General features: G+C 36.9%; 1 protein-coding gene across 2 annotated transcripts in view; it reads left to right on the top strand.

Annotated features, from left to right (window-relative positions):
* LRP6 (LDL receptor related protein 6) overlaps positions 1-23,031 on the top strand; it is a 171,286-nt gene that overhangs the window by 13,603 nt on the left and 134,652 nt on the right. The window contains exon 2 of one of the 2 annotated variants that reach the window (XM_034644775.1): positions 12,934-13,327. The exons of the other annotated variant lie outside the window; for it this stretch is intronic. Coding sequence (XP_034500666.1) covers positions 12,934-13,327 — 394 coding nt within the window. The remainder of the gene's footprint in view (positions 1-12,933; positions 13,328-23,031) is intronic. 2 annotated transcript variants of the gene reach the window in all.

Here is a 23,031-nt window from a genome sequence, read left to right as displayed (position 1 = left end):
ACCTGAGCCAAAACCAGGAGCGGACACTTAACTGACTGCACCACCCAGGTGCCCCTTATAACCTCTTAATATTAAGAGCAGACCAATGACTCAAGGAAGTTTTGTCATTTTAATAGAAGATCGAATTTTTGTTTTGTGCAAGTAACAATATTTGATACTATAGCACTTTTCAAAACTCTTAGAAAATAAATGCATCAGCTCTTAGCCAGCTTTGACCACAACAAAAAATTTTTTTTCATAAACTTTTATTTTTTTAATTTTTTTATTTAATTTTTTTTTTAGATTTTATTTATTTATTTGACAGAGATACAGCCAGCGAGAGAGGGAACACAAGCAGGGGGAGTGGGAGAGGAAGAAGCAGGCTCCCAGCGGAGGAGCCTGATGTGGGGCTCGATCCGGTAACGCTGGGATCACACCCTGAGCCGAAGGCAGGCGCTTAACCGCTGTGCCACCCAGGCGCCCCATAAACTTTTTTTTTTTTTAAAGATTTTATTTATTTATTCGACAGAGATAGAGACAGCCAGCGAGAGAGGGAACACAAGCAGGGGGAGTGGGAGAGGAAGAAGCAGGCTCATAGCAGAGGAGCCCGATGTGGGACTCGATCCCATAACGCCGGGATCACGCCCTGAGCTGAAGGCAGACGCTTAACCGCTGTGCCACCCAGGCGCCCCTATTTATAATGTTTTATATCCATTCAGGTTTTGTCCTGCATCTTGCTCTTTCTGTTCTGAAACAATAGTCATTTTACTTTGGGATGATTTTCTTAATAAAAACACATTTTGCATACCCCTATACAGAGTTGTTCTTTTCTGTCATCATTCTCCTAGTAGAGTCTCATTTAAATATAAAATTATGACATATAAATTACTGCTATTTTACAGAGAAAATGGAATTGCATAACTGAACTGTCATGCACCATCATTTTCCTGTAGACTGACAGAGCTTATGAATATACCTCTTACAACTTTTTATAGTTGTACACTTCTCAATATGGCAAAAATGAATATGCCTACAAATAAACTGAAATATGTATAGCTGGTTGGTACCATAAAAATAAGAGGAAAAAAACTGTATAAAATTGAAATGCTTATGCTTTATTGTTATGTCTTAATTAGAAATGACTTGGTATTTAATAAATATCCATGAATTAATTTACCATAATTCTTAGGCTTTTTTTTTTTTTAAAGATTTTATTTATTTGAGAGAGCATGCGCAAGTGGAGGGGAGAGGGAGAGGGAGAAGCAGGCTCCCCAGTGAACAGGGAGCCTGATGTGGGGCTCAGTCCCAGGGTCTGGGATCATGACCTGAGCTAAAGGCAGACACTTAACTGACTGAGCCACGTAGGCACTCCAGTTCTTAGGTTTTAAGTGACTAAAAGATTTTGGAAACTATCTTCAAGTTGGCTTATTACAAAACATAGTTACTACTGAAATGTTCGTCAGAATAGTGATTCAACTTGGGTAAATACAAATATAGGTATAATGCTAGTTTATTCTCTCAGTAAACCTGTAAAAATTTAGAAAGAACATAGCCAGGTTGAATAAAAATGTATACTTATCTTAATTTCATGTCGATAACTCAGAAGACAGCTTTTTTTTTATTAAAACAACAATATCGAGGGGCGCCTGGGTGGCTCAGCGGTTAAGCATCTGCCTTCGGCTCAGGGTGTGATCCCGACGTTATGGGATCGAGCCCCACATCAGGCTCCTCCGCTATGAGCCTGCTTCTTCCTCTCCCACTCCCCCTGCTTGTGTTTCCTCTCTCGCTGGCTGTCTCTATCTCTGTCGAATAAATAAATAAAATCTAAAAAAAACCCCCAAAAAACAAAACAAAACAAAAAGCATATTTAAAAAAAAAACAATATTGAACTGGTCTCATTTGCCAAAGATTTACTTAAATGTTTGTTACCTTGGATTCTTAAAATACTTGGTTTAGTTTCTATAAAAAATACTTTTGAAAGTAGAAGTTTAATTTCCTTAATTTCTGGAAATCTTAGGAATATTTAATTAGTATGAACAAGTTTTTACTTTCAAGCCAATTAGAATAGAACTCCTTTAAGGGATTATATAATCTAAAGTTATAATTGGTAATACCATCTGGAGGTAGGAAAAATATTTTATATGCATATAACAAGTTACATTAAAAAACATACATTATAGTATTGTAATAGCATTCTGTAGTGACAGATGTAACTACACTTGTGGTGAGTGTAGCATAATGAATAGATTTTTGGGATTATGTTGTACACCTGAAACTAATGTAACGTTGTGTGTCAGCTGTACTTCGATTTACTTACTCTGCATAAATAAAAGTTTAAAAAAAATTACAAAGGATTCATTGAAAACTATTGCCTGCTAAGCTTATTTCAGGTTTGACATGATACAGACTACATGAGAGGTGGCTGAGAGCCTCAGGCACCCAGACGTGGGGAACTGGGGCTGGTGGTTGGAGTCCAGCTTTGGAGTCAGACCTGGGATTGAATTTTTTTCTTTGCATCATAAACTTAACAATTGGATGCTCTTGAGTTAGGTAGTTAACATCTCTGAGTCTTGATTTCTTCATCTGTAAAATTGGCATAATGATACAACTTACCTCACAGGGTTGTAAAAATTAAATGAGACACTATACGTAAATTGCTAAGTATGCTGCTATCATTGTCATCATTATTTGTATAACTGTCTTGTATTCTATTGGTATTTTTGGCATCATTCTGGAAGAGTAGAATTGTGGTTATGGGAAAGCACTGTGGGTACATGTCAGATTGAGCAGTTTTTTGTAAGAAAATATGGAACCCAGAAGAAATCTAGGTTCCTCACTCACTGGCTCTGTGACCATGGATAGGTCATTTCTTTGTGTCTTTGTTTTGTTAATTATCAGCAAGGTAGGGACACCTGACCCAAAACCCTCACAGGGAAGTCATGGAAACCAAATGGAATCATACATGTTAAACTATCTTAATAATATAAAATATTATAGGCAAATGTGGTGGCTTTGTTGTTTTTGTTATGAAGATAAAGCATTAGAGAAGTTTTGGTGAGTGTGTCTCCCTAATGGGGCTCCCTCAACAGGCTACTTGAGTGCCATTGCTCACATTTTGATTAATATTGGTTATTAACTTGGCCATATCATTATAAGAAGGACATTTAAGTGTACTGTGTGAAAGACATGGTGACCGACTTTACCCCTCCATACCTCTAGTACTGGAGTCAGGGAACACAGCTTCAGCACCAGGTGCACTGTCCTGTCTAGATGTAGGACTTTGGGGAGGTCAGTTGACCTCTGTAGACATCTGTGCTCACTTCTACAGTGAGAAATTGAGAGTAGTCTCTCCCCTAAGGAATTCACTGACCCTCCCCCCCGGTCACCCATGGGTACCCTAGTTTAAGTGATCACTCTCTTGCCTGGAGTGCTGCAAGTCCTTATGGATTTGTCTGATTTTACTGCCTTGCCATCTTCTTCCTCCACATCTGTTTCACATCACTGGTCGATCTTTCCCAGTGGTCATCTTCAGTACCTTTTTCTGTTGCCCTTGAGATAAAGACAAGCCCCTTTCTTAGGCCTCTAGGCTTGTCCTGGTCTGTCCTGCTTTCCTCTTCACCTAAAAACAACAGTTGCAACAAACATCTATATGTATAAAAACGTACAAACCGACACAAATAGAGAGGCTATAGCTTCAGTTTGAAAGTTTCAATCCACTGGTAGTTTATATGAAAGCTCTCATTCTTCCTTTATATTTTTACCATGGTTGTGTTTCTGGCAGATGGGGCAAGTTGAGGTTACCTGCTCAGTCAGTATGAAGTTGCCCTGATGTGTAATCTTGTGGAGACTGTGGACCAAAGTTTGGGTGAGGAACTCAAGACCAAGGGCTTTTTGGGTGTCTCCAGAGCTCATCTGAGTGGATAAAAGATCCAGCGTGCTTCCAAGTTCAATTTTTTTTTTTTAAGAGAGCGAGAGAGAGTGTGCACGCAAGTGGTGGGGGAGGAGCAGAGGGAGAGGGAGAGAGAATCCTAAGCAAACTTCATGCCTAGTGTGGAGCCCACCACAGGGCTCTATCTCATGACACTGAAATCGTGACCTGAGCCGAAATCAAGAGTTGGACACTTAACTGACTGACCCACCCAAGTGCCCCTCCAATTCATATTTTTAAAACAGGTCCCTGAGAGTCCCTAATGAGTCTCTAGTAGGGAAAAGGGAGCCTTAAATCTCAGGTGACTAAAGGGAGTTAAGAAGTTGGAGTGAGAAGGGAAAGGTCTGATAGGGTAGATATAAAGGGTTGGAGGAGACTGGGTTATTAAAGGAGGATGGATAAAGAAGCCAAGGGAGCTGGCAGGAAGATTGAGGGTGGTCAAGAGGATGAAGGAAGAGCAGAGGGTGATGGGAAGGGAGAGGTTTTAGCTGAGCCAGTTTGGGGAGGTCCCAAGTTTTGCAAGGAGGACGTTGAAGTTCTAAATTGTCTTTAGTAAAGTTTTGCCATTTTTGAAGATCTTGAGCTGAATTAGTGCTATAATGGTGAAACGCGCAGTCAGTGGGAGAAGAGGGAGGGTGCTCAGCCGAATGAGAGTTACTTATGGGATTAAATGATTAAATCAGAAATAGGAATTCAAAGGAGCTGGGAAAGAGTACAAGTGTACCTTGCAGATACTGTGGGTTTGTTTGCAGACCCCCATAGTTAAGTGACTATTGCAACAAAGCAAGTCAAGTGAATTTTTTAGTTTCCTAGTTCATACAAAAGTTATGTTTACACTGTAGTATAGTCTTTTAAGTGTGCATTAGCATTATGTCTGAGAAACAACACATATGCCTAAATTTAAAAATTTTTATTGGTAAAAAATGCTGACCATATTCTGAGCTTTCATCAAGTTGTAATCTTTTTGCTGGTGGAGGGTTTGCCTTGATGTTGATGGCTGCTGACTGATCAGGTTGGTGGTTGCTGAAGGTTGGGGTGGCTGTGGCAATTTCTTAAACTAAGGAAACAGTGAAGTTTGTTGCATCGATTGACTCTTCCTTTCACAAATGATTTCTCTGTAGCATGTGATGCCATTTGATAGCGTTTTACCTGTAGTACAATTTCTTTAAAAAATTGAAGTCAGTCCTCTCAAAACCTGCTGCAGCTTTATCAACTAAGTTGATGTAATATTCTAAGTCCTTTGTTGTCATTTCAACAGTCTTCACCACATCTTCACCAGGAGTGGATTCCATCTCAAGAAACCACTTTCTTTGCTCATCTGTAAGAAGCAACTTCTCAGCTGTTCAGGTTTTACCGTGAGATTGCAGCAATTCAGTTACATCTTTAGGTTCCACTTATATTTCTCTTGTTATTTCCATCACATCTGCAGTTACTTTCTCTGCTGAAGTCTTGAACCCCTAAAAGTCATCCATAAGGGTTGGAATCCAAACTCTTGTTAATGTTGATATTTTGATCTTTTTCCATGATTCATAAATGTTCTTAATGGCATCTAGAATGGTGAATCCTTTCCAGAAGGTTTTCAATTTACTTTGCCCAGATTCATCAGAGGAATCACTGTCTGTGATAGCTATAACCTTACAAAATATATTACTTAAATAATAAGACTTGAAAGTTGAAACTACTTCTTGCTCTGTGGGCTGCAGAATGGATGTTGTGTTAGCAGGCATGAAAACAGCATTAATCTTGGTGGATATCTCCGTCAGACCTCTTGGGTGACCAGGTGCATTGTCAACGAGCAGTAATATTTTGAAAGGTATTTTTTTTTTTTCCCCTGAGAAGTGGGTCTCAACAGTGGTTTTAAAACATTCAGTAAACCATGTTATAAACAAATGAGTTGTCACCCAGGCTTTGCTGTTCCATTTACAGAGCAGGCAGAATAGATTTAGTATAATTCTTAAGCACCCTAGGATTTTCAGATGGTGAACGAGCATTGGTTTCAACCTAGAGTCACCAGCTGCATTAGCCCCTAACAAGAGGGTCAGTCTGTCCTTTGACGATTTGAAACCAGAAATTGACTTCTCACACCAACAGTGGAAGTTCTGGAGGGCATCTTTTTCCAATATAAGGTTGTTTTGTTTACAATGAAAATGTGTTGTTTAGTGTAGCCACGTTCCTTAATTATCTTAGCTAGGCCTTTTGAATAACTTGCTTCTGCTTCTTTATCAGTACTTGCTGCTTTACCTTGCACTTTTTTGTTACAGAGATGGCTTATTTCTTTAAATCTCATGCACCAACCTCTGTCAGCTTCAAACTCTTCTGCTGCTTCCTTACTTCTCTCGGCCTTCATAGAATTGAAGAGAGTTTGGGCCTTGCTCTGGATTAGGCTTTGGCTTAAGGGAATGTTGTGGCTGGTTTGATCTATCTAGACCATTAAAACTTTTTCCATATCATCAATAAGGTGGTTGTGCTTTCTTATCATTTGAATCTTCACTGGAGTAGCACTTCTAATTTCCTTTCACTTTGCACTCACAACTTGGCTAACTGGTGCAAGAGGCCTAGCTTTCAGCCAGTCTGAGCTTTTGACATGCCTTCCTCACTAAGCTTAATCACTTCAAGCTTTTGATTTAAAGTGAGAGATCTGTGACTCTTACTTTCACATGAACACTTAGGGAACATTGTAGGGTTATTCATTCGCCTCATTTCAGTGTTGCTGTGTTTCAGGAAATACAGGGGCCTGAGGAGAAGAGACACAGGGGAATGTCTAGTTGGTGGAGCCGTCAACACAGAAAACATTTATCGATTTTGTTATATGGGTGCAGTTTGTGGTGCCCTTAAATAATTAGAGTAGTAGCATAGAAGATCACTGATCAAAGATTACCGTAACAATAAAACAATAATGAAAATGTTAGAAATATTGGGAGAATTACCGTAATGTGAAATACGTATATGAAGTGAGTAAATGCTGTTGGAAAAATGGTACCAATAGACTTGATTGATGCAGGATTGCTACAAACCTTTAATTTGAAAAAAAAAAATGCAGTATTTGTGAGGTGCAATAAAGTGAAGTGTGAGAGAATGAGGTGTGCCTGTATTCCCTTGTGATGAGCCAAGGAAATTCCCACTGTAATCTCCACTGGAGGAGTCAAGGGAAGGTAGAAGAGGCCTCACAGAATAGCTGGGAAATATTCCTACTCAAGAGTCAGGGTGTGATTCTCAAAGAGCCAAAGAAAAAATTTGTTTGCTGGAAAATATCAAAGTACCATGTTGCAGCAGGCTAGCTATCTGGAGCACTGGTTCAAGAGTTGAACTTGAGGAAAGATACGTGAATCTCTGGACAGGAGAGGAGAGTTTAAATATCATTATCAAGGTGGGGACGGTGTACATCCGTAGATGAAGCCCAGTCCTCATCCAAGTCATGTCATCATACAGATTCAAAAATAAATCCCTACTGAGTCAGGGAGGTTATTTGAAAAGATTATTGTAATAGGTAGAAAGCTCTAACCACAAGATATGTAGGTGTCTCAAAATCAAACACAAAAAGACTTCTGTCTTAAAATGAATAGTGCTAGCAGGATCTTTGTGGGAGAGTGGGATAAGCTGGTGGGGGTTAGGAGATGACATGACCATGGCAGTTTAAAAGGAGATGTTTTTTTCCTGTGGTTACCTTATAATCAGAATGAGTCTTTAAGAGAGGGTGTTCTGGGGGTACCTGGGTGGCTTAGTCGGTTAAGCGCGACTGCCTTTGGCTCAGGTCATGATCCCAGGGTCCTGGCATCAGGCCCTGCATTGGGCTGTCTGCTCTGCAGGGAGCCTGCTTCTCCCTCTCCCTCTGCCTGCTGCTCTGCCTACTTGTGCTCTCTCTCTCTCTCTGTCTGTCAAATAAATACATAAAATCTTTAAAAAAAAAAAAAAGAGAGGGTGTTCTGTATTGTTTTGCTTAAGCTGAGAGCTAGCTAAAGTTTTAGGGGTCGGTGGGGAGGAGATAAGCTTAATTAAACTTTGAACAAGTCAGTAGGTAAGTAATGGGCATTTGTGAGCACTTGGCCAGAATTAATGTAAAATCCTTTTGGGTTTATGACAAATATATTTTTAAATCAGGTTCTGGAGAATTCCTTTTAGATATTAGTAGGTACGTTTACCGTATCACTGTCAGGCAGTGAACTCTTGCTAGGTATTGGGGATAAACTTAGTTATATTGCTCCTGTTCCCAAGGGGCAGAGATCCTAGTTGAAGTAGAAAATATATTTTTAAAAATGCTAATATCAATAAAGACTGTAAGAACTCAAAAAAGGAAAGCTGAAGCAATTGGAAAGATTCGTGGAATAGATAAGATTTGAATCTGGCCTTGAAGAACTTGCTTGCTGTGATAATGAGAGGGAAGTATGGAGTGGGCAGGAAAGTGAATGCACTGTGTTGATGCAGTATGATGTGCTCACAGTTACTGTGTTCAAAACTAGTTTGTATGATGCAGAGGCTATAAAATTAAGTTAGTCTTAGGTAAAAGTCACCTGGTGGTGGTCTGAAGTATTGAGGCTTTTTATTTTAGGCAAAGGAAATCAGAAAGCTTTTTGAGTTGGATAAAGTAGAAGTATTAGAAGTGGAAAAGGGATGGGAGAGTGTTGAGATCACTTACTAAGAAGGTAGTTTAGGCATAAGGTCATGAAGGTCTAGAGTAGGATAGTGGTTCTGAATATGGAAAAGAGGCAGATTTAAGGACATGCTAAAGGAAGAGTCAGCGAGACAGTATTTGGCAGACTGGGGGAAAAGGGAGGTGTGAAAGAGGGTTCCACCGTGTACCCGTAAGAATAGGAAAATGGTACCATTGACTCTTGAAGATATTTTTTTTTTTTTTTAAAGATTTTATTTATTATTTATTCGACGGAGACAGAGACAGCCAGCGAGAGAGGGAACACAAGCAGGGGGAGTGGGAGAGGAAGAAGCAGGCTCACAGCGGAGGAGCCCGATGTGGGGCTCGATCCCACAACGCCGGGATCACGCCCTGAGCCGAAGGCAGACGCTCAACCACTGTGCCACCCAGGCGCCCCAAGAAGATATTTTTTTTTTGGCAGGTTGTGGGGGAGGTGATGAGGTTGGAAGAGATGGCCAACAAGAAGTTATAGGTGCAGTATTGAAGGTTAGGCTGGAGATGATGATGATTTGAAAATTTCCTGAGTAGAGTTGCTTATTGACCAGGTGAACTTGCAGATTTTCTCTTCTGTACTTTGCATTTCTGGAACAAGAGAGAATCTTGGGGATACTTATATTTGAGAAGTGGGAGGAAGATTTGAAACTAAAAGGCAGATGAAGCATGACCAGAAAAATAGGAATAAGTGTAGTAGAAGGAGATTTCTACATAGGTAGGGATATGGTTAACATTGTTGAATGCTAAATAGAGGTCAAAAATAAGGACTGAGAAAAGGCCATTGGAGACTTGGAGAGAGCAGAGCAGTTTTAGTTGAGTGATGAGTGGAAAGTTAGTCTAAGGTAGACTAAGACAGTGGTATGAAATTATTCAATATTATAAGATTTTGTGGTTAGGAGAAATAGAATTCTCTTGGTGGTAGCAAGGTTAGGGTTATTAGAACAAAGTTTTTTGATAGCAGAGACCTGGCAGGAGCCATTGAAGATACAAGAAATAGGGAATAATCCATAGAGGAAAGTTGCAGAGAGGAAGTAGGGAGACTGAATCAAAAGTATTGCTTTAACCATAAAAAGGAGAAAAAGTAGCTTGTCATTTGAGACTGAGGACGAGATAAAGGAGGAGGGGTGGGGTATATAGAGATTTTTGAGAAGTTTAAATTAAGGTGTTGGGGATATATGGCAGTTACTTTCTTCCTGATTCATTGAGATTATTTTAGGAGATGATCCTTGGTGGAAGGATTCAAAGCATGGAATTTGTCTTCAGGAAAGTGGAAAAAAATTGGAAAAGCTACTAGAGAAAGTTTGGTGGGAAGTTAATAAAGGAAAATGAGGATTCCTAAGCACTGTGCAGGTTCCACTGAAGGGATATGTTGGCAGATATTTGGATTATCTGGCTGTTAGGAAGTTAGAAGGTAAGCTCTTTGGAAAGGAAGTTAACGGAGTGCATGGCATATATACTGTAACTAGGAGTGTGTGTGTATGGATCCTGTGTATTTCTTTCATATTAAAACAATATTACCAATCAAATTATACCTTTCAGATATCCCATTTAATATATTGCTGAATAGATATTGGTTGTAATATTGTAGTATTCAAGTATCAGAAGGGTGGTTAGACAGGGTGAACCCTGTAATAGTTGGTAGGTTTACATAGTGTCCTTAATTTAAAAAAAAAAAGATTTAAAGTAATCTTCACACCCAGTATGGGGCTCTGAACTCAACAACACCGAGATCGAGAGTCCCATGTTCTACTGACTGAGTCAGCCAGGTGCCCCTACAAGTAGTCCCTTAGACATCTTAACTATAAATAGTACTGCTCAATTAAAAGAAGTTAACTTGTTCCCCCATCCCAGCCCTCTTTTTTCCCCTTGTACTTAGAAGGCTTTTGAGGTCTTAAATGATCAGAAAGGCTCTTTGGATTTTGTAGACCAAATGTTCAGTAAAATATTAGTGTTTGACTTGAAAGTCATAAACAGACTTAACAGATTTAGTTAATACCTGATGTCACATACGAGTTGGTACACAGTTTTCCAAGGATAGTGCCATAAAGAAAGGTGCTCAATAAATAGATTATTATCACTCTTGGATTTTAAACTCTTGGATTTTAAACTGTAAGTGCTCTCAGGCAGTTGCTTAGCCCTCTGTAGTACTTAGCATTGTGCCCTTTACTAGTAGAGTCCCTTTTCCCGATTTTTATAATTGGCTCATAGCATGATGGACTCAATATAAGATAATGCAATAGACACTGTGGGTACTGATAAATCATTGTGATGAATGAAGGCATGAAATTAGTTAAGCGTGAATCTGTGAGGGAAATTTATTAATTTGCCAGTAGCAGTATTAGATAGAATGAGCAGACAGGGCTTTTAGTCACTTTTTTATTTTTTTAATTTTTTTTGTTTTTTAAAGATTTTATTTTTTTGTTTATTCGACAGAGATAGAGACAGCCAGCGAGAGAGGGAACACAAGCAGGGGGAGTGGGAGAGGAAGAAGCAGGCTCATAGCAGAAGAGCCTGATGTGGGGCTCGATCCCATAACGCCGGGATCACGCCCTGAGCCGAAGGCAGACGCTTAACCGCTCTGCCACCCAGGCGCCCCTAGTCACTTTTTAAAAAAGCTATCCACCTGTTTGTTTTTGACTAAGACAGATGGATTTAAGCTTATTTAGTAGGGAAATTCATATTATACTTCTAGCTGAAAATAGTGGACTTTAGAACTCCACTTGGCAGCCATAATCCATGAACTGGATTACTGGATCCATAAACTGGGTAAACATCACTTTTTTTCTTTATACTTTTTTGAGCACCTTAATTTTTTGAAATTAATTTCTTAAAAAAAAGAGGTTGTTATTACTTTTAAATGGTACTTGGTGTTGCCTTTGGATGACACAGTTTTAGACCTTTAGTTAAGTAATTGTGAGAGATTATGTACGTTATTGCATAACTCTGGTGTTATTTTTCCTTCCCTCATTTGTATTTTTCATCTCAGCCTTTAGATCTCTGCTATCCAATACAACCACTTGTCTATTTAAATTTAAATGAATTAAGGTTAAATAAAATTGAAGATTTAATTTCTTAGTCACACTAGCCACATTTTGGGCACTGGATACTGTATTGCCCAGGGGAGAGTGTATTTCTATCATCAGAGAAAGTTCTTTTGGATAGTTGTGCTCTGTATCTTTAATTACTAATGATGCCAGGAAAGTAAATGTCAGGAACTTGCAATAGATACTTAAAAATTCCCAAAACCATAGAATTATACAAATTTAATCCTAACAGCTTCAGCTTTCTCAAAGTTAAATATTATATCTTTAGGGTAGGCTTTATGTTTAGCTTTGGTATTAGGTCTTATTCAGAGGTCATTTTGATAATAATGTAAAACAGAATAAAATAGTTGTTAAGAACTATCTCTGCCAGATTGTGTATTTAACAGGTTTATTAAGATATAATTGATAATACAATAAATTTTGCATATGGAAAGTATATTTAATAAGTTTTGATATGAATACCTCTCTCGAACTGTCTGCATAGATAGATGTGATATACCTATTACCTACAAGTTTCCTCATGCCTCTTTATACTCTCTCCCTGTATAATCCCTGTTCTTTTTTACCCTTTTTGTCCATCTCCAATCACTGATCTGCTTTCTGTCACAATAGAGTAATTTGAATTTTCTAAAATTTTATATAAATGGAGTCATGCAATCTATACTATTTTTTTTTTTTGGATTGACTTTTTTCACTCCACGTGACTGTTTTGAGGTTCACATGTTATATGAGATTCCATGTTACGTGTACAAACGGTTCATTATTTGTATTGTATGGTTATATCACAGTTGGTTCATCCATTAGTTTGTTGATGACATTTGTGTTGATTCCAGTTTGGCCTTATTTCATATAAGCTGCTATGAACAGTTATGTATGGGTCTTTGTATTGACATATGCTTTTATTTCTCTTGAGTAAATACCTAGGCATGGAATGGCTGGATCATATGGTAGGATGTATGTTTAGCCTTTTAAGAAACTGTCAAACTGTTTTCCAAAGTGGCTGCACCATTTATATTCCCCTCCCCCCAGTAGAGTGTGTTCTCCACTGGCTCCATATCCTTGTGAATTCTTGGTATGGCCGAACTTTTTAATTTTATGTGACAGACTTTTAATAAGAAAAGGCTGTCCTAGTAGAATTATTTCCTTGCTTTTGCAACTTTTGTATTTAAATGCTGCAAAAATGGTATTTTGTTTGTGAAGACTTTAAGACAGACTTCTATAGATTTATTTACTCTTATTTTTGATAGTATTTGTTCACTAATGCTGATTCGAAACTCAATTTATAGGAACCATTACATTTCCTTTCTCTTTACTTACATATTTTTCTTTTTTTGTTCTAGCGGCCCCTTTGTTGCTTTATGCAAACAGACGGGACTTGCGATTGGTTGATGCTACAAATGGCAGAGAGAATGCTACGATTGTAGTTGGAGGCTTGGAGGATGCAGCTGCGGTGGACTTTGTGTTTGGTCATGGCTTGATATACTGGAGTGATGTCAGCGAAGAAGCCATTAAACGAACAGAGTTTAACAAAACTGAGAGTGTACAGAATGTTGTTGTCTCTGGATTATTGTCCCCTGATGGGCTGGCATGTGATTGGCTTGGAGAAAAGTTATACTGGACAGATTCTGAAACAAATCGGATTGAAGTTTCTAATTTAGATGGATCTTTACGAAAAGTTTTATTTTGGCAAGAATTGGATCAACCCAGAGCTATTGCCTTAGATCCTTCAAGTGGGTAAGTTTTGTGCAATGTATAAAGCCTATTGCATCTCCGTTTGCTGGTTTCTGTTCGCTAGCATAGGCACCCCCTCCAACCCCAAAAGAAAAGAAAGATCAAAAACCAAATTTTAGGTTCTCTGAGCTTCTTTGTCAAGTAGACTTGAACGTGGGAAATTATGTTGTGGTCTTAAAGTAAGATGTTTCTGTAAATATTACTATACCGTGTTTCTAACATCACTTATGGGATAGCCATACATAGAGTTCTTGGTTTCTTTTCTGCATTTAATAATTATGAGAGGATAATTAGAAGGCAGAGAAGAAGGGATGAAGACCTAACAAGAGTGGTATTTGAAAGCTCAAGACAACGGATCTTACAACTTTTAGTGTATATGCAATCATTTTGTTATACTAGTGTCTTTTTTTAAACTCTGCAGTATTATTTAATATGTCAGTATTGAATGAAAAATAAAAAATTACGTTGTTAAAGAACTCATTTCTAGTTAATTAAACATATATTTGCTGTAAGGGTTTTATTTTCTGATGAGAAGGGAAACTTAAAGCTATGGGTAAATCCCATTAGAAAATGTGAACTGTGTCATTGCATGCTTCTGTTTCTATGCTTCACTTCTGCCATATATCATTCTTTGATACTTGTTTATTGAATATGTTGTTATGCCAGAGTCTGTCATGGTAGATAACTAAATATTTACCTGAAATGAGTTACTCATAATTGTTTAAAATGTAAAGATAAGCAGCCTTCATATAACCATTTTAATACTTTGTTTTCTTTGACTTTCAAGTTTATTGGAATGCTTTAAAACACATTTACAGAAGGGAGTGGATTAATATTATGTAATAGAACATGGGGAAAAATGAAAGAAAGGTTTATGTGTGCTCCTTTGTTTTGATATTAGGCCTTATTTGGTGACAAAGTTTATAGAAGATGCCATGTTGTAGGAAAATGAAAAGATTTGTCTGTCAATGAAAGATAATATGGACAACAGTGTAGTGAAACTTTAGGGTGAGAAGCTCTGGAACACACATATGTATAATTTATATAATATATAAAAATTATGTATTTTTTTAGAGGGGCTTTAAGAGGTATCTGCTAAAGTCAGATGGTCTCTTAATAAGTCATCAGAAAATATAGTGGCTCTGGTGGTAGGAAAGATGGTTGACTGTCCCAAGGAGGAGGTCAGAGATGTTGGATATGCAGTAAATTGTACTGATGAAAAATCTGGTTGTTGAGAACTTGCAGGACATTTTTGAGAAATGGAATCTGTGTTTTGCCAACAAAGTTTGTGAGTTGCAGAGAGTGTTGAAATGTTTGTGAGGTTACTGCTTTATAAAATACACAGGGTTTTGGTGCTTTAGTGGTCATTAGGGAATAGTACTTTGGTGAAAAGAGAAATATTTTTTAAAAAAAAATTGTTTTTGACAAATTTAATCTTGTAACTGTAAGGGCGATGATGGCAATTCAGCCAAATGTCTTTTAAATAGTATGTTCAGAGCTCTGCTTTTTGTACTCTTGTTGGGGAGAGGGGGGGAATATCTTTAAGGATTTACAGTCTGTTTTAAGGACAGAAAACTTGGCCGAGAGAACTTTTCCTTCTTCAAAAGCATGTTTATTTGTATTATATAGTATGTATGTGGAGAGAGGAAGAGTGTTAAATGGAATTGGAAGGGCCACAAGAGCTCTTAAGGAGGATGGGTGGATAAAATAGCTTGATTACCACAGTTCCAGAGCAGCTTCTAGATCATTGCTACAAGGGATAATGATTTTATGATAGTACATATTCACGGGAGCTGAATTTATAGGTAATTCTCGACTATTCAGGATCTAATCATCTAATGATTAAATGAATCATTCTCATTTCGTTCCCTATACTAATGAGCTTTACTTCTGGGTGTGAGGTCTGATAAGTGTCTTACGAAGTAAGTTTACCATATTATTAAAAAATACATTAGAGTTTTTGTGGCTTTCCTTTACCCATGCAACTTCCAGTATTGAAGGTGAGAAACCACCAGAGACTTGGCTGATCAAGAATATTACTGGAAGGGGGCGCCTGGGTGGCACAGCGGTTAGTGTCTGCCTTTGGCTCAGGGCGTGATCCTGGCGTTATGGGCTCGAGCCCCACATCAGGCTCTTCTGCTATGAGCCTGCTTCTTCCTCTCCCACTCCCCCTGCTTGTGTTCCCTCTCTCGCTGGCTGTCTCTCTCTCTCTGTCAAATAAATAAATAAAATCTTAAAAAAAAAAAGAATATTACTGGAAGAATCAATAAAAGTGTAGAAAGTAGTGTTATTTAAGCTTCTAAGGGATGATCAGTGAACACTATTTCTCCTGAGGCCTTAAGTTTGGTCGAACACTCAGTGAAATATTTTTTTCATTATTTTTGATGGTTGTGATTAGTGTTGCTTGTGTGTATGAATGTGTGTGTAAGTTTACCCTCTCCCCTCGTTCTTAAAATCTTTTTTAATTTTTGGAAAGTTATGTGTCATATGGCTATTTTTGAAATTACACAACTGAAAATAAATAGAATGCAGCCAAATGGTATACATTTGGTAATTAGCATGATGGATTGTAAAATTATATTTTAAACTCATAGCATTTAAAAATATGTTCTATCAGTCTTCAGTGTTGATCTCAGATTTATGTTAAGGATTGTGGTTTTACTGGAAAAGTAATTTTAGATTGAGTACATCACTTATCAAACAGAAGAGATGATTTCCAGATTTATTTTTGGGGGGAGAAATGAAGTTTAGTTTCCAGAGAAAGTACATGAAAACGGTGCTGAAGAAAAATGTAGGCTTTATCAGAGTTCCAGTATCCTGGGTTATAAGGTTCAGAAGAGCTGACTGAACTCTCTCACATCAGCTTATGTAAAAGGAAAGCTATTGAATGACTGGTATTGTTTGAGCCCTGGGAACTGGTGCAGACATCTGTGTGCTTTCGGATGTATGGAGTTCTTTGTGTAATCAGTCCATTTAGCCTAGACTGAAGGAAGATTTTTATTTCCCTCCCTAAATTTGGCCTCTGTTAGTCTGAGATTTTTTTTTTCTTTTGAGTAATGGCAGTGTAGAATTCAGAATAAGGAACAGGAAAATGTGTGTACAGAAATTGTTCCAGGAATGAACAGCCATAGTTTATAGGAAGCATTATCCTTATAGTGAGAGGTAATTCCTGACTGTTTGGCTGCTCTGCTTGTGGAGTTTCTCAGTCTGCTCCTCAACAACTATACGGATCTTAGTGATGTTGAGGGCCAGCTGTCTCAGGTACAAATAAAGCAGTTTTAAGGGTTTTTTGTTTGTTAAGGATCTTTTCATATTCCAAATTCTTTTGGATATTTTTTAAAAAGTTAAACTTGAGTGATTCAGTATGAGGTGAATTTGTACTGAACAGCTTTGAAAGATATTTTGTTTTGTTTTGTTTTGTTTTGATAGATTTTATTTATTTATTTGACAGAGAGAGAGACAGCGAGAGAGGGAACACAAATCATGGGGAGTGGGAGAGGAAGAAGCAGGCTCCCAGTAGGAAGCCCGATGCAGGGCTTGATCCCAGGACCCTGGAATCACTCCCTGAGCTGAAGGCAGACGCTTAATGACTGAGACACCCAGGCACCCCTGAAAGATACTTATTTTTAAAATACATTTTTATCATCATTAAGAATAATATTTATAACACTAAAAGTTCTGCTTAAAAATGTTTGCAGAACTAACTCAATGGAAAAAAAATGTATAATTTCCCTAACAATTATATACATATAATTATCATATCTTGAGTATGTTTAGAAGTATTTTCTACACTGGTATGTTCCAGATGACTAAAATCATTATTATCACCTAACGGTGTTCAATAAATATTTTTTGAGTGACCAGACCTTATATTTTCTTTCATAATCCTGTTAGTTTTCCTTGTTAGAGGAGAAAGTGTTTTCTAAGCAAATACAAATTTTAGCATCATCTCGTGAATTCTACCCCAGTATTGTTTTGATTATGATTGTTTATTTAAAACATATTTAAGATTTTTAGTTTTTTCAACTAAATTATCAAGATAATAGAGCTTAGTTTATGTCACATCTAGCTCTCTTATTTACCAGCAAGTCACTTCATTCCTTTGGACTTGAGTTTTCTCATCTCTAAAATGATGGGTTCCTTTTAGTTTTGACATTAAGTTTAAACAGTGAGGTATTTAAATTAGTACACTGTATCAATTTTTAAGTTTTTATTTTACAGTTACACATTATGGACATTATACAAGTTCATAATTTAGGTATGCTACACTTAGAATGTGTTTCTGTGTAACAGAAAATTTTTGTTTCTGCTGCCCTTATTGTATAGGTCATCATACTCAACCTCCTTTTTTATGGCTGTTTGACCCCCTAAAACCAATTTGATGATTCCACTGGATGTATATTAGAAAATACTTTAAAATGTCAAAAGATTCTTTTTGTTTGAAGAATGAAAACTGTAGCCAGTTACTTTCGGGCAGATTATATCGATTCAATATAGTTTGGAGGTGGGGTTTTTGAGATTATCCCAAATCTAAGAGAAATGTGTTAGAAAAGCCAGATTTCCTGGATTGGTGTCTTGGCTTTACCAGCCTCTGGGATATGATTCAAGGCCCTTGAAAATGGAAAAAAACAACTTTTTAAGAATAAATAAGTGTGTGTGTATATGTATATTCTGAAATGTTAGTGTAGGGCTTTACTTAAAAAATATCTTTTTTTTTTTTTAAGATTTTATTTATTTATGTGACAGAGAGACAGCCAGCTAGAGAGGGAACACGGCAGGGGAGTGGGAGAGGAAGAAGGAGGCTCCCAGCGGAGGAGCCCGATGTGGGACTTGATCCCGAGACGCCGGGACCACGCCCTGAGCCGAAGGCAGACACTTAAACGACTGCGCTACCCAGGCGCCCCTACTTAAAAAATATCTTAACCCTCATCCAATTTTTAGTTATTTATATCTAGTGATATCCATTGTCCTTAGACTGAGTTCTAATTATGTAGTCAAATTTTTTTAAGTCCCATATCTCCAGGCCCACTTTTATTGAAGGAACACTGAAAGGGAATATTTGTAGTATAATTAAATGACTTTACCTAGCCCTGTCTCTTAATAGCTTTGCTTTTTAAAGAAAAGCTTTCCTTGATTGCAGCACTGACCTTTTAATTCAGCGTTAGCAGAACGAAGAATGAAATTTTGTGAGATTCAAGAGTAGGATTCCTTTAACTGAGTATTGGCTCTCTGTATTTTGGTGATCTTATGTACCCTTGCTATATTCCACTGTGACTGGCTCTTTAGAAATGCAGTAAATTAGTTTTGACTGGCACCAAGTATTTGTGTCATTGAGCTTTTAAGATTTTGGAAGGAGTTGTTTGCCAGATAGCTAATTTGTGAAAAAGGAATAAAATTATTATTTTTTAAAAATATTTTATTTTTTTATTAGAGTGAGAGAGAGCGTGCACGCCTGAGAGAGCTCAAGCCAGGGGGAGAGGCAGAGGAAGAAGCCAACTCCCTTTGAGCAGGGAGTCCAATTCGGGGCTTGGTCCCAGGACCCTGGGATCATGACCTGAGCTGAAGGCAGACATTCAACCAGTTGAGCCACCCACGCACCCCTAAAATGATTGTCTTTAGTATTTTTTTTGCAGTGTTTAATATTGATACTATATTCCTTTTAGAAATTTTCTGTTAAGACTTCCTGATTTTTGTACTGTTTGATTTTCCTACAACTTGGACCACCCTTTTCCTTCCTTCTTCATTAACTCTTGAAATATGGAACAGTTTAAAGTACATCATTTTCTTTATTCTTTCCCTGAGATTTAATCAATTTCCATAGCTTTTGCATAGAAGCAGATAGCCAGTTATCCTAAAATATAAGCTTCATACTGGACTTTGCTTTAAAAACACTGGTTCTCTGTATGAAGGATCTTGCTCCAAACTCTCAACAACTTGGTTTTGAAAGATGTCCTGGTAAACTGGGGAAGCCTATTTTCTACCCATTAGATCCTAGAACTGATAGGGAGTCTTGAGGCTCTTACAGTTAAATGCCTTCACTTTGTGGCTGAAGAAACCAGGGCCTTGGCTAAAATAAGAGCCAGATTCTTAGTTGAGATTTTCCAATTCCACTTGTGGTGCTTTTTTCTTCATGAAAAGTATCTTGCTGAAGCAAAGTGTTTTGTTTTGCAAATTGAATTACTTTTAAAATGCAACATAGTGCTTTATTTAAAGGAGGATTTTATAAATTCTTTGTTTTTAGATTTACTCACGTGTATTTGTTTTTGCATCCACTTAATCCATTTGGGTTCAGTTTCTTTCTGCTTAAAGTATATTCTTGAGTATTTCTTTCAGCAAAAGTTGCTTAATGGTAAACTCTTGGTCTTCATCTGAAAATGTATTTAACTTGCCCTCATTCTTGAATGATAATTAGTTGGTGATAGAACCTGGGTGATAGTTATTTTCTGCTCAGTTGTTAGAGGGTATTTTACTTGTTGATTTTACTTGTTGCTGTGAGAAGTCTGGTATTTTCTAATTCTTGTTGCTTTTGTAAGTACTTTGTTTATTCTTTCTGTTTCTTCAAAAGCAGCCCTGTGTATCTCTTAAGTTTTGATATTTTGCAGCTTTTCCTACCCTGGTCTAGATTTGGCTCCATTTTTATTTATCCTGCTTAGAATTCATGTTTGTAGACTCTAAAAATTATTGTTATCTGGTAGTTCTAGAAACTTATTATGCATTATTTCTTACTTTTCCTTCATCATCCTTAGACTCCCTTGGAACTCCTGTTTGGTTCTGGACTGTCTGATTTTGTGCTCCGTGCCTCTTAATCTTGCTTTCATATTGATAGTCTATCTCTCTGGGCTACTATGTGGTTTATTTTTTCACTTGTCTTCCAGATAACTAATGCTTTCCTCAGGTGTGCCTAATTTTGCAGTCTAATGAATCTGTTGAGTTTTTATATCAATGACTATATTTTGCTTTTCTAGAAGTTCTTGTGCCCCTCATTTTAAAGACTTACGATGAGAAAGTGTTAGCTTACATGAAACTAGAGAGAGTAGTCTATCAATAATTTTAGACTTAGAAAAAAGTTAGAAAAATAATGTTGAGTTTTTGTATAATTTTCACCCAGCATCCGTTAATATTAATATCTTATTTAACCATAGAACAGTTATCTAGACCAAGAAATTAATGTTGATATAATGTTATTATAACTAGTTTGTATACCATATTTAAATTTATCCAATTTTCCCACTAGTGTCCTTTTTCTGGTCTAGGATCCCATATTGCATTTAGTTGTTATCTCTAGTCTTTTCTACTCTTGGACATCTTAGCAGTTTTTGCCTGTATAACCTTGACCTTTTGAAGATTATTGGCCAGTCATTTTGTAGAATGTCTCTCAGTTTGGGTTTGTCTGATGTTTTCTTATGATTTGATTAAGGTTATACTTTTTGGGCAAGAATACCACAGAAGTGATGTGTGCTCTTCTCAGGCATCATATCAACAGGGTACATGATGAAGATAATGGTGATGTTACATTTGATTACTTACTTGTTGTCTGCCAGAGTCTTTTTTTTTTTTTTAACTGTGTTTACTATTTTTTCCTTGTAACAAATATTGGAAGTTATACAATTATCTTGTTTCTCATTATACTTTTATCCACTAATATAAGCATCCTTTGATGGTTTTTGCCTGCAACAGTTATTGCTATGGTGTTTGCCACATGGTGATTTTTCTAGTTCCATTGCTCCTCCCACATGTATTATTAAATTCTGCTTTAATGAAGAGCTGTCTTGTCCTTTGCACTTATTTATATTAGTATGGACTCATAGGTATTTCTTTTATTCTATATAGACCATTATTGTCATCATTTCTTGCTCAAACTTTCGCAGATTTGGCCATTGGGAACTCTTTCAAGTTTGTTCCTCTGTCCCTTTGATAGGCCCTCATCATTTTTTAAGTACTTTATGGTCTGACAGCAGATGTTTCAGACTTGTCCTTTTTCTGCTTCATGCTTAGAATCAACCACTTCTGCAAGGAGCTCTGTCTCCTTTTATTGGCAAATGATATTTAGAAACTAAAATCTGGAAGCTAGGTGTGGTCTTTGCTACTAGGTTGTCATTACTTTTAAGCCCTAGACATAGTTAGGAAATACATGGATGTGTACACATACACATAGTTCTGTGTGTTATCATCTTTATCTCTATATTAAAAAAACATGAGTTCATGTTGATATCTCCACCACAATCCAGTTCTAATCCACCACTACAATATTACATTATAGTCTTGTCCTTTTCTTTTTTTTAGTTGATTCTATGACAGTGAGAAACCTGGTTTATCAATATAAATATCAGATATTTATCAAATATATGATATATTTTATGTTGTGTGCAAACCTAGTATGCAGGGGTTTCAGAATTGCTAACCTAAACTCTTGTGAGCAAGAAATTTCCTGTCTAGAATACAATACTATGAAACTACCGTCTGCAGAGTCAAAATACTGTTTTCCAAATTTATTTAGGTAATTTCTTTCTTATCTGTTGCAGTGTGGCTGTATTATTCATTTGTAATACATTTATCACAATTTGTGTTCATTTTGATTATCCCCCCCAATATCCTAGCTGATTTTAAGTATTGATTTATATCATAGTTACGTGAAACAGTTGTCATGTTTTTAAGAGTTAGGGATGACATTAAGTTATATTCTGAGTAGTGTCCTTCCTCCCCATCCTTCTACCCTGCTCCTATTCTCCCTTTCTTGTCTGTTCCCTTTTATTTATAGATACCTTACTCTAATTAATTTTTCGTTTTATCTTCTTGAAATCCTTTTTGCTCAAATGAACTAATACATGAGTGTTTTCTTATGTTCTCTTTTTTCTTACATGAAAGGGTAACATACTAAAGTGCTCTTTTGCATTTTCTCTCTTTTTTTTACTAAACAGTACATCCTAAATATCATTCCATATAGCTCTTCATCATTCTCTTTTGCAATGATAGTAGTATTCTATTGTATAAATGTACCATAGTTTATTCAACCACTCTCTTATGTTTAGACATTTAAGCTGTTTTGTTAGTTCAGGTATTTTGAAGCAAACCCACACAGTGATCTCTCACTTGTGAATGCTTCATTTTACATTCCTAAAAGAGAAAAACATTTTCTTCCATAACCACAGTACCATTATCTTCCACATGCCCCAAAATGAACAATATTATAAATTAATCTATATTCAGATATGCAAAATAGTCTCAGAACTGTCTTTTATAGTTGATATGTTTGAATCAGGATCCAGAACGAGGTTCACAATTTGCATTTGGTTATGCCTCATAAGTTTCTCTAGAACAGTGTCCCCTCCCTTTTTTTCTCTCATCCTGTTGACTTTTTAGAAAGATTCTACAGTTGTCCATTAGCATGTTTTAGATTTTGGATTTTCTAAGAGATCCTTGTGATGGTTGACTTATTTTTATCCTTTTTTATTTCTTATAAAATGAGATTCAGCCTAGAAGACTTAAGTGACACATTCAGTATTTTGCACAAATACGTCATAGGCAGTACAGTTCTGAGTACTTTGTATTTATCATATCAGAAAGTATGTAATGTCTTGTCCTACTTGTAGTGATATGGAGATTATACACTGGGTTCAGATGGTGAAAACTAATATCTTCATTATAAAGTTGAGTTTTTCCTCTTGTATCCTGTAAATAATTTGTGGGCTGATCCTTCTATACCATAC

Source organism: Ailuropoda melanoleuca, chromosome 16, assembly GCF_002007445.2.
Source record: "Ailuropoda melanoleuca isolate Jingjing chromosome 16, ASM200744v2, whole genome shotgun sequence".
Classification (NCBI taxonomy): Eukaryota; Metazoa; Chordata; class Mammalia; order Carnivora; family Ursidae; genus Ailuropoda; species Ailuropoda melanoleuca.
The sequence above is the reverse complement of the archived record's forward strand: the minus strand, read 5'-3'. Positions and strand labels throughout refer to the sequence as shown.